This window comes from Primulina huaijiensis, chromosome 17 (assembly GCF_012295235.1).
Source record: "Primulina huaijiensis isolate GDHJ02 chromosome 17, ASM1229523v2, whole genome shotgun sequence".
Lineage (NCBI taxonomy): Eukaryota > Viridiplantae > Streptophyta > Magnoliopsida > Lamiales > Gesneriaceae > Primulina > Primulina huaijiensis.
Window position 1 is genome coordinate 3,138,636 of NC_133322.1, and position 11,892 is coordinate 3,150,527.

Consider the following 11,892-nt stretch of genomic DNA (forward strand, 5'->3'; position numbering starts at 1 on the left):
TTTTGACGATCTAAGAGCAAATTCTTAACAAGTCTAAAATGTTCTTTAATTAAAATTCGTCAAAACCCCAAACAAATAGCTTCTATCACTTCCAAATTAAAATTTTCTGTTGATAGGATCTCAACTTTTTTTCACTTCTTGCTGTTTCAATAGAATTTCAGCGATTGAATTCATCGTGATGCGAGATTGTCTGATATTTATTATTATTTCGGGACTTTTGGACGAATATTTTTGGAGAAGTAGTAGATGCATGTGCGTTTCTTTTTCTTATAAAGATAAAATAAAAAGTGTATGGTTTTGTTTTGAAAAAACAAACTTGTTAACATTATTGTTATATCATGTCATTAATAATTGTTGTTGAAAATTTTTTTGGAGCAGTATTTTCTGAATTAAAATACAGGAATATAATTGAGTGTTAGGAAATGGAAAATAATTGAGTGAAAAACAATAATTATTAATGAAAGAAAATTTGTTTCGGGGAAGAAAATAAAAATGAATCATAATATTTTCTTCTGTTCTGATATATATATGGGATAATTACATATACCTCACCCGATATTTGTCATAATTAAAAAAAAAAAAACTATATTCAAATGTTACATTTATCTCTCGAAGTTTGTGAAAAACAACAAATAAATCTAATAATATATGAAAAACTTTAAGATTGTTAGAATTTTATAGAATATGTTCGAAAAATATAAAATTGGCCCTGAAGATTAGAATTTTGAGACGGAAAAATATAGTTTTGGTCCTATATATTTGAATTTTTACGATTTTGTTCATTTATATTGTTAAATTTCAGTTTTAGTCCACCAACTTTTAATTTTAGAAATATTATATTAGTCTTCTTTCTACGTGATATTAACATGACAATAATGCATAACTGACATATACTTATATATTTGATTATTTACGATTTTATTAATCTATATTGTTACATTTCAGTCTTAGTTCGCTACTTTTTAATTTTAGAAATATTATATTAATCTTCTTTCTGACGTGATATTAACGTGACGCTAATGCATAATTAAAATATGTAGTGTCACATTAACATACGAAAAACAATGAAATTGCTAAAAAGCGAAAAAAAAATATTATTAATACCGAAATTTGATAAAAACGAACACACATTAAGCTGGCTAGAGTGCTAAAAAATGCGTTAAGGAAAAGAGTTAGTAGGTCATGGAAACTAGCCTATTTTGACATTTATTTATAGTAAGTTGGTTAAATTAGTACTTTTAGTTATTTTTTTCAGTCGGAATACTTATAGAACATAAAACATCAGTGAATCAGCACTATTGTAAAAATAGAACTAAAATTACAAAAGGATCCAACTTCTTGTAGTGAAACTAAAATTAAAATAAAATTTGACAAGATCAAAGTCTAAAATAGACTTATAATTTGCAAGTCTATTTTGGTAATTTTTCCATTCATATGCTCTAAAAATATTGAATAGTAATTGTAAAACTACATGTCGAGATATGGTAATTACAAAGTGTAAGATTTTTTTTTCCTTTAACAAAGTAAGATATATGAATACTTATAAAATATGCATATAGTATCTAATTCAGATTCTTACATTCAATCTTAATTAGTTACGTGTTTTTCAACTCATTCTAAATATCAATGATAATCAATTAAGCATAAGGAGGAAGAAAACATAGAAAATCGAAGTTCTGCTTTCAACCAGATTTAGGCTAGATCGTTTCTTGTCAAGTTGATATATATGTCTCTCTCCACTTCATATATATCTGCNGACTAGTCTAAACAATTATTCATTTTGATTACTGCATCAAAGTGGTCACTTAACTACGCTGCGTAGGGAGTGTTACTCTATATTTTAATCGTCCAACGCGCATTCGAAGAGTCGCATTGGAAGTAACACTCTCGATATGACATAACCGCGACCCTTTTTCATTGAAACATCATGGGTTTCATGGAACAAATTAAATGCAAATAATTAGAGGTAGAAATTAGATTTTATACTTACTCAAAAAAGAAAAAGAAAAGATTATATATATATATATATATATACGCGCAAAGAGAGAATGCATGGATTATATATAATTAGATTTAAATACAATATAAATGAAGGAAAGAGACATCCAAATATTTATTTTCCAATTAAATTTCATTTTATCGTATCACGTCAGGTGACAGATATGATTCTAGGGAAACATATGGAGGCAAGCATGAATCACAACTGAATAAAATTAAATATATAGTTGCCTATAAATACCAAGTATCTGCGTTTCCTAGTGTTATAATCAATTCATCAAATAAAATTAATTTAATTGGAGACATGAAAGCCCTTTTCATCTTTACTGGTTTCCTATTTCTTGCTGTGGTATTTTATTGCACGTACAATATTCTCACTTTGCACAAATGTATTTAATTTTCAGGTTGATGAATTGTTTCAGCTAATCAATCATTTGTTCATTATTCTGAAATCTGCAGCTTGCAAGAAATGCTCTTGCAAGGAAGGATCCTGGCGAGTACTGGAAACATGTAATGAAGGATGAGCCAATGCCTGAATACATACAAGGCCTCGTTGGTGCAAGCGAAGTCACATGTACCGACAACAAAAACAAAGGGTACTTCCACATCTCATCCCAGAAAACTAGCATCGATCCGATTCCAAGTGTCACAGCCTACACCGACGATGTTAAACCTGAAAAATATAAATATTTCGTGAAAGATCAACTTAAACCGAGGTCTGATACCCCAGTTTACAGAAACAGCAGGCACTTCCACATCTCACCCGAGAAAACTAGCTTCGATCCATTTCCAAGTGCCACTGCCTATGCTGATGATGTTAAACCGAAAAATGATCAACGTTTCACGAAAGAATTTGAGCCTAGCCCTAATGTCTCGGCCTACACGGATGATGTCGAGCCGCAAGGTGAAAAAATGTTCACAAAAGAATTTGAGCCTATCCCTAATGTCTCGGCCTACACGGATGATGTTAAGCCGGAAGGTGAAAAAATGTTCACAAAAGAATTTGAGCCGAGTCCTAATGTCTCGGCTTATAACGATGGTATTATCGAGTTAAAAGCAGAAAATTAAAGGATTCCGAGCCAATACCTGATATTCTTGTTTATCAAGAATAGAAATTAAGCTTCAGATTGAATAAATATATATATATATGCTTGTAAATCTATGATAAAGCGGCTCATCATGTTTTTGTTTAGTGTACGTATGTGCATGGTGCCAGGTTGTATGTGTGATGGACTGTTCAACTCGAATAAAAATCTGTGGCTACTATCTAAGTATTGATCTTTTTTTTTATCAATTCAAAGTATATATCATAGAAAGTTCACAAGATTTGATTTCGTTTTTCCTGATAATTTTTTTGCATCTAATCGTGTTGATACCTCTGACTTGTATTAACAAATGCAAATTAATTTTAATTAAGGTAGGAGCCATATAATCAGAAATAATCAAAGGATCATAAACATCCATGCATGCGATCACTTGTATCTAATCCTGTTATATCCAGATATTGTCCCAAAATGTCCATCTTACATTCGATCGAATCAGATCGCCAGGATCGATCCCTATCTGAGTTTACAAGACCAGCAAGGCTACATGTTACCAGCTGAGAGAGCACCCGTCAATCGACCAGATTTCATTTGTCATCTCTAGTGTTCAAATCCATTTTAATATATTTTCATATACAAGATCGACTATTTATATATATTTATGCATTAAAAAAGAAGAAGAGAAAACTCTATGTTTAGGCATATATTTTACCATCCTTCGAATTAGAAGCCAACACTTGTTTGGTTAATAAATTTGTTAAATTTAGATATGTAAAGAATAGCCATGGACGTTCTTTTCTCCCACATTTCTTTGGAAATCATACATCAACTCTCGTCCCTTCTCCTTAAGGTATATTCATTTTGTTTTGTTCTTCTTCTCTCACCTTTCCCCTCATTTTTTTTTTATAATTATTGAATGAAATATTTGATTTCTTTGGTTGATTATTATGTAATTTTTACAGCTGATATATAATTCATGGTCGTTCTCTTTATTACGAAACGTTCATGAATCTTGATCTCAAGTTATTGTTAAGGAAAGTGACGAGGTTAACCTTTCAACGAAGATCATAATAAAGATTGACGAATATGTCGCAAGAGGAGTCTTCGCCCCCACCTTCCTCGTCATCCTCCCCATCTCCACCGTCTAATTCATCATCGTCGCCACCACCACCACCACCGGGCTCGTCAGATTCATCGCCGCCACCACCCTCCGAATCAACAACTTCACCGCCGCCAAAAGATGATTCATCACCACCACCACCACCACCTCCTAACAAAGACTCGGATTCTCCATCTCCGCCACCTCCATCCTCCAATGAAAAATCCCCTCCTCCACCGCCCGACGACAACAACAATAACAACGATAACAACAACAATTCGCCACCTTCGAACAGCAACAAATATCCTCCACCGCCCAAGTCAAGTTCATCAGATGGGTTCTCGCCTCCCCCACCGCCATCTTCTCAATCAGGATCGCTTCCTCCGGCAAGGGATCACAGCTCATCAAGCGATGCGCCATCCAATGGTCATGACCAAAAGGCCATCATAGGTGGAGCAGCAGCAGGGGCCGGATTACTACTCTTTATCCTGATTTTCTTCATGATATGTTGCAATAGAAGAAAGAAGAGAAGGGCACGAGATCATATGCATTACTACACAGATAATTCCATTGGACACAAAAGTACGTGCTACATTACCACTATTTTCAATTAACTTTTCCTCATGCAAAAATAATAAGTAATTAATCGAACCAGCATATAAGAAACATTTTGGTAAAATTTAATGACATTATTTGTGATATAAATGCAATTAATATTTTTTTTTCCTGAGAATGTTCATGCATACATATTCATAATCATAGGTCCTCCCGTGGGATTTTTCCCATTTTGATCACTTTAAAAAATAATAATTTTTTCCCATTTAAATGATTTTTTGAAAAACATTGTCAATCTGTGCAGGCGATATCTATTACAGCAACGTTCCTCCACACAGTAACTGGCCGAACACGAACGGCCGTCCCTCGATGATCCCACCACCACCTGGCAGCGGCAACGTGAGCTCGGAACTAGGATGGCCGGTGGCGCCTCCCCCTCCACCTCCAATGATGAGCAGCAGCGAACTAAGCTCCGCCGCGTTCTCCGGCCCACACCAATCACCTCTGCCACCTCCCCATCCTGCAGTTGCCTTAGGGTTCAACCAGAGCAGCTTCACATACAACGACCTGTCGGCGGCCACTGGCGGGTTTTCGCAAGCAAATCTACTTGGTCAAGGCGGATTCGGATTCGTTCACAAGGGGTTTTTACCTAATGGGAAGGAGGTAGCCGTCAAGAGCTTGAAATCGAACAGCTCGCAGGGGGAGCGGGAGTTCCAGGCGGAGGTGGATATCATCAGCAGGGTTCACCATCGGCATCTGGTGTCGCTAGTTGGGTACTGTATCGCAGGATCTCAAAGGATGTTGGTGTATGAATACGTTCCCAATGGAACTCTTGAATTTCACCTTCATGGTATGCTTCAAGCATAAATATATACATATATATTTTCAAGTTCATATATATAACGCCATCGACTTAATCTAGACGATATATGACATTTAACACATACTCTGTACACCAAAATGAACAATCGATCAGATGGTGAAGTTTATTTGACATCATCGTGTGATCTATAAAGCAGTGCAACACATGACGGTGGTCTTGATTTGATACCGTGTTAAGATAGAGACTTATACCTAAATCAACCTCAAAAACTAGTTCAAAGAAGAGAATTGTTCAAATTTATACATAAGTACTTAATCCAAACGACATAAGACATTTAACAATGACCACAATTAATTTAATTTAACGTGATATTGATCATTTGATCCTATATATGTTTACAGGAAGCGGTCGGCCATCAATGGATTTCCACACGAGACTTAAAATTGCTATTGGATCAGCCAAAGGATTCGCTTACCTTCACGAAGACTGTATATTTCTATTTATCTCATTTTTTATACGGTTAATTATAAATAGTTTGCCTTAAATTTGTTTTTCTGAATAATTTTATGATAATTTTCAGGTCATCCTCGCATTATCCATCGTGACATTAAAACTGCTAACATTTTGTTGGACTACAATTTTGAAGCCAAGGTAAACGAATTCCCTTTAATTTATGTTAGTTTATATATATAATCTTCTCTTAAAGAATATAATTAAGTTTTGTATCCATTTAAATTTATTACTATATTACTTGTAATATTTTTGTTTTAAAAAAAAACTTTCAAGGACTTAAATATATCGTTTATTCTCTTCAAAAATATTATCGAACTACATTCTCTCATGTATATGTGCTTGGGAATTAATTTATTCAAATATATATTTACATTAATTTTTTGATTAATTCATCTTTGAGTGCCATAATTATTCATCGTAGGTGGCTGATTTTGGATTGGCTAAGCTATCTTCAGACACCAACACTCATGTCTCAACTCGGATAATGGGAACATTTGGGTATGAAACATATAATTTAATACCCTCATAAGTTAATAATTTTATGATATTTTTTTTATATGAATAATTCTTAGTAAATTAAGCGTATATTATTTAATTAAATCATAAACTCTCTCTATAAAAATAATAAATTATTGATTAATTACTACCACTTTGAATCAATAGGTTTTCCAAGGTGTCGGCCCTATTATTTTATAGTTAGAAGTTATTCTACATTTATTGATTGATTATGTAATGAATGCTTGAAACATGTTGTATATGAAGATACCTGGCGCCTGAATATGCATCAAGCGGGAAGCTTACTGAGAAATCCGACGTTTACTCGTATGGGATAATGCTTTTGGAGCTAATCACCGGTCGTCGCCCCATCGATCTGAGCAGCGACGAGGACGACAGCCTAGTTGATTGGGTACGTGTATGTGCACAATTTTGAATTTTTAAATATCTATCTACTTTAAGTGTGTGATTAGGACATTGTTGATATGTTGTAGTTTCAACTAAAATGAACTAAAATATCACAGAATCTAACCAAATCTCTTGTGGGGGTTTATTAATTAATGTGGGTTATATTTAATAACAGTCTAGGCCAATTCTGACCCAAGCAGTAGAGGGAGGAAGCTATGAAGAGTTGGTGGATCCACGGCTAGAAAACAACTACGATCACCATGCTATGCTGCGCATGGTGGCTAGCGCCGCTGCCTGCATCAGACACTCTGCTAGGCGACGTCCCAAAATGAGCCAGGTAACAACAAATTGAGTTATTTTAGTTATATAACACAAGTTTGCCATGCTTTGGTGCATTATGATTAATTGTATATATATATAAAGATTGTAAGAGCTCTGGAAGGTGATGTATCCCTAGAGGACCTGAACGAGGGGGTGAGGCCAGGCCACAGTAGGATGTTCGGGTCAAACGGTGGCTCGGAGTATGACACTGGCTCATACACGGATGTAAGAAGATTCAAGAAAGTAGACGGGATGTCGAGCCAGGAATTCACCAGCAGTAGTGAGCATGGCCTAACCGGCGAGTTCGTTCATCCAAACAAAGCAAATTAGCAAGAAATTCATCCCAACCATGTGTGTAGCCTATGAAAAGGCATAGCCATGATTCGAAGAATGAGCATGAAGCACGCAATCGATGCACCACCATGAATATTGTTATTTCGGAATTGTGATTGTGTGTTTACTTAACACACATCAGACCTATGCAATGTGTAGTTACTTAGGTTCTATGACAATGTTTATTTGGAAGTCAACTTCAAATTGTGAATGTGATTGGTTATATTTGTCTAAGATTTTTTATGTTATGTGATTACTATTGTACTTTCGAATACATTGTAGCCGTATATATTGGAGATTGGTGCGTACATTTTGTGGAGTACACATAAAAAGTGCATGCCCAATCCTCCTAAAAAATTAACGAAATGGGCAAAATACTACCCAAAAAAAACGAGTAACGAAAAGTTTATTTGCCATTAATATGTGCTGTCGAAATTGAAGTGTTATATGAACTCGGACTCCACCAAGAACAACTCAAAAGGTGCAAGGAAATGAAAAGCTGCAATGATATGTTATGTTTACTAAGTTTACTAGGATACCATAAAATTTGCGTATTCGTTTATGGGGATAAAATATGCACATGTGGAGGTGGGTTGTTGTGGGTTGTTGGGGGGGTGGGGGCCGCCCACAAATGCAGTATCACATTTTAATCGTTTATCCGTCCAAATCTGCTATGCTAGTGATTGCATGAGTGCTGACCAAACACCCACCGATTTTAAAATGAACACTCGTCTAATTTAAATGGACATTGGGCCCGATAAGCTTAGTTTTTGTGGGCCATTTATGAGTAGTAACAAACTGGGACACGTCATATATACATCACAAAGTTTTTAGTTATCAAAAATTGGAATGATGTAATTTTTACCATTTTACCACTTTTTAAGTTTATTGGTTTTGAGTTACTTATATATCACACGACCAATCCAACACAGGGGGGAAAATGATTCAACGGTTTATTACGATTAAAATCAAGACTCCATCTATCAGTTCCTCGAGTTTACATTTTGCAAGTTACCTAAAGACTGTCTTTCAGAACACATAAATATTACAGGAAAAAATACAACACAATTACATCTCTATAACCCCAAAACATAAAACATAGCTCGAGTGTTGATTTACCACAAGCCAGAGCAATGAAACTACACTCCAATCTCTCAGCTCACTTTTCTGTAACCTCCAAAAGCCCAAATCTGCCGTGCCATAGAATAACAAATTAAATACACATATACTAGTTACTGGACGCACGAAATACACTTGATTATTTCGCTGAATAATGTGTTGGAATGTTATGGGGGTCAAAATTTAATAAACGAAGTCATAGATAGGATAACAAGTATTTTTTAAATTAGAATAACATACAATGAAAGGTAAGTGGTAGTGGACAGTGTAGTGTAATCGTGTTTTTTAAATTTCATGTACAGTTGTAGATGTCTACTTTTAAAAAATATAGAAGGGCACTAAAAATGAGTGTTTTGAGACCATTTATAGCCATTTCTCCCTATTATAGTAGAGTTGTGAGTAAAAGTAGTAGACAGTGTAATAGCGTAATTTCACACCATTGATATACCAAAACAGAGCCCAGGTCAAGTGTTGTTTTCTCACTCACTCGTTCTATCTCTATATAGACAAAAGATTTAAATGAAATATAGAGTAAATTACATAGAAACCACCCATGTTACCATTTAATTAGTTAAAATCTGAACGTGTTGTTGAATTGACAGCTGAAACTTCTCAATTGAGTTTCCTTTTTTTTTTTGGTGTTATCATTCAAGTTGGTATCTATAAACGTGTTCGTCAAAAATGGTACTAAGAAAATCGACATGGTAATCACTAGGAACAATAATATACACAATAAAAACCACGATTTGACACTTACCTTAAGATTTGAATCCCAACTTCCTGTACATAACGCACTCCCATCAGCCGATAGTCCGAGACAGCTAATCCGGGAATCATGAGAATTTTGAAGGGATCCCAAGTTCAAAACCACCTAACGGAGAATATGAGTTAATAAGAAAGTTTGGATGTATAAAATCGACCCAACAGTGAGACTGAAGAAGCAACTTTTCAACATGAGAAGATGTGCGAGTACCATGAGTATGCCACATACCTTAGCTAGCAGCGTGTCCCATACATAGCAGTCTCCATTTGTATATCCAGCAAAGAGGAGTCGGCCTGAGATAGAAAATGCAATAGAAGTTACACGAGGGACCTCATTATCACCGTGTGGTTGCTGGTACACTTGTAGCTGATGTCCAGTTCTGATGTCGAATAGTTTACAAGCTCCATCATCTGAACCAGTTCCAAATCTATTGCCATCTGGAAAGAACTTTACAGTATTAACATCTCCTTCATGGCCATGAAAAGTACGAACAGCTCGGCTAGCAACACGAGTATCCCAAAGGCGGGCAGTTGAGTCGCACGAGCCAGACACAAACATTCTCGAGTTGGATGCATTGATGGAGACACTAAATTGAAAATGATACATGTCAGAGTCCTAAGTTTGCAAGGACAAAATTCAAGCTCAGCAGGCCCAACAATGCATTTCAAGGAAAGTACCATCATACATCAGAAAGATTTTTCCAGCATACCTTAGCACATCAGAGGTGTGGCCAGATTGAAATTCGCCTCCAAATACAGACGTCCTCAGGCCGGTAGTTATATCCCATAGAACACACGTGTGATCACCAGAAGCAGTTATCAGATGTGAGTCTTCATCAGGAACATATTGACATGATGATACATATCCTTTATGCCCAGTAAGCATTCTCGACACCGGTAAATTTCCATCCTTGTCACAAGGCGAGTTAAGGTTAAAGATAGAGCAGACACTATCTAAGCCACCACAGGCAACAGACTGCCCACTGAGAGAGAAGGCACAGGTCATGACCCATGCACAAGGTAGCTTAATCGAGTGAGTTTTTTGGCTTGTGAGAGCATTCCACACAATCAATCTGCCATCTTGAGATGCACTTACAATTCGATTCTTTTCAGCAGTCCAATCAAGGGAATAAACCTACAATTAATTTAAATTTTATGAACCAAAGAATTCTGGCATTTAGACATTAGCATGTATTAAAGATACTATGAGGAAAACACCGAACTACAGGCTGGTTTGAAAGAACAGAAAACTTAATTTGGAATAGAAAATATCTCTTTCTGGCAAAGTGCTACATTCGTGGAGCCACCTTTATATTTCAGGCATTGGCGGACTGTCGTGTTATTATAGGCTGTAACGCAATGCTCCGAAAGAGGGATCATGTAATATCCTTGTCCCACATTTCTTTATAGGAATTATTAGATAGATTTTGTAATGTTACACATCTAAGTTCAAAATTCCCAATTCAAGTCTAGAGTAGGAAACTAGTTAACTAAACTTTTGAAATCGGAGAACATATTCACAACTTCAAAAAATGGCTACCATCCAAATGAAATGTTAGGGCAGAAAATGAACATAATCAGGCAAGAAATCGCTAATTTAAGAGAACTGAAACACCAAAAATACAATAATGAAAAAGGTACCTTCCCTGTGTGACCCTGCAACGTTCGACAGCAAACAAGATCGGTTGGCCCAAAATTCACCGGATTTTTCCCCTGCAACCTCGAGTAACCAGCAACTGCAATTAAAATCACCAGAGACACCAAATCAAGCATCTTTAACAAACCAAACACAGATTCAAGCACAAATATATATAAAGAAAGACAAACCATCAGTGTCGAGAAGAAGAAAACGCTTTTGCTTCAATTTCTCCCTGAGCGCATTAACGGTTTCGGAAGCAGCCAGGTGACGCTCTTTCAGCTCAGCAACTGACGCCATCCTTCTTCGTTTTAACAACAAGATTCAGAATCAGAGCACCATTTCGATAACTGATTTCAGCTCCCGACAAAAAAAAAATCAGGGCTCTTGAATCGCGACGGGGCAAAAACAACAAAAAAGTCGAACGATGTTGACCGTGGAGAGAAGAGAATGATTGCGAATTGTGAAATCGGGTTCATCTAAAATATTAAATTAAATTAAAAATATATATACATGTAAAAAAAATTCCATTGCCGGGAATCGAACCCGGGTCTCCTGGGTGAAAGCCAGATATCCTAACCGCTGGACGACAATGGAGTAGTTGTTGCTTTTATCAATTTAGACTTATATATAGTAATATATCAATTTATATATAGTAATATATCAATTTTAAAATCAAAACCATCACCTATACTTATGTTTAAAAATAGAATAAAAATGATTCCATACAGACTAGTTGCCGACTGACTCATATGTGGTGCCATATACACCAACGCAGATGCTTACT

At 35.7% G+C, this 11,892-nt stretch overlaps 3 protein-coding genes and 1 non-coding gene across 4 annotated transcripts; 2 read left to right on the forward strand and 2 right to left on the reverse strand.

Annotated features, from left to right (window-relative positions):
- Positions 1–2,241: 2,241 nt before the first annotated feature.
- Positions 2,242–3,269, forward strand: LOC140963368 (uncharacterized). The gene is made up of 2 exons (XM_073422663.1): positions 2,242–2,347; positions 2,458–3,269. Exons 1-2 carry the CDS (start codon positions 2,303–2,305, stop codon positions 3,064–3,066), a joined length of 654 nt encoding a protein of 217 aa, XP_073278764.1. The 5' UTR covers positions 2,242–2,302; the 3' UTR covers positions 3,067–3,269.
- A 570-nt stretch (positions 3,270–3,839) lies between these two features.
- On the forward strand, positions 3,840–7,860 carry LOC140962523 (proline-rich receptor-like protein kinase PERK15). Its single transcript, XM_073421471.1, has 9 exons — positions 3,840–3,891; positions 4,004–4,722; positions 5,000–5,545; positions 5,920–6,006; positions 6,099–6,169; positions 6,453–6,529; positions 6,794–6,938; positions 7,110–7,271; positions 7,358–7,860. Exons 2-9 carry the CDS (start codon positions 4,128–4,130, stop codon positions 7,583–7,585), a joined length of 1,911 nt encoding a protein of 636 aa, XP_073277572.1. The 5' UTR covers positions 3,840–3,891; positions 4,004–4,127; the 3' UTR covers positions 7,586–7,860.
- Positions 7,861–8,519: 659 nt separating this feature from the next.
- Positions 8,520–11,570, reverse strand: LOC140963360 (guanine nucleotide-binding protein subunit beta-like). Its single transcript, XM_073422650.1, has 6 exons — positions 11,297–11,570; positions 11,111–11,205; positions 10,180–10,604; positions 9,699–10,056; positions 9,465–9,578; positions 8,520–8,778 (listed from the first exon to the last, which is right to left on the reverse strand). The coding sequence occupies exons 1-6, from the start codon at positions 11,403–11,405 to the stop codon at positions 8,743–8,745; spliced, it is 1,137 nt and encodes a 378-aa protein (XP_073278751.1). The 5' UTR covers positions 11,406–11,570; the 3' UTR covers positions 8,520–8,742.
- Positions 11,571–11,630: 60 nt separating this feature from the next.
- Positions 11,631–11,702, reverse strand: TRNAE-UUC (transfer RNA glutamic acid (anticodon UUC)). The gene has a single exon. It is a non-coding gene; the product is annotated as a tRNA-Glu (tRNA).
- Between the last annotated feature and the right edge of the window lie 190 nt (positions 11,703–11,892).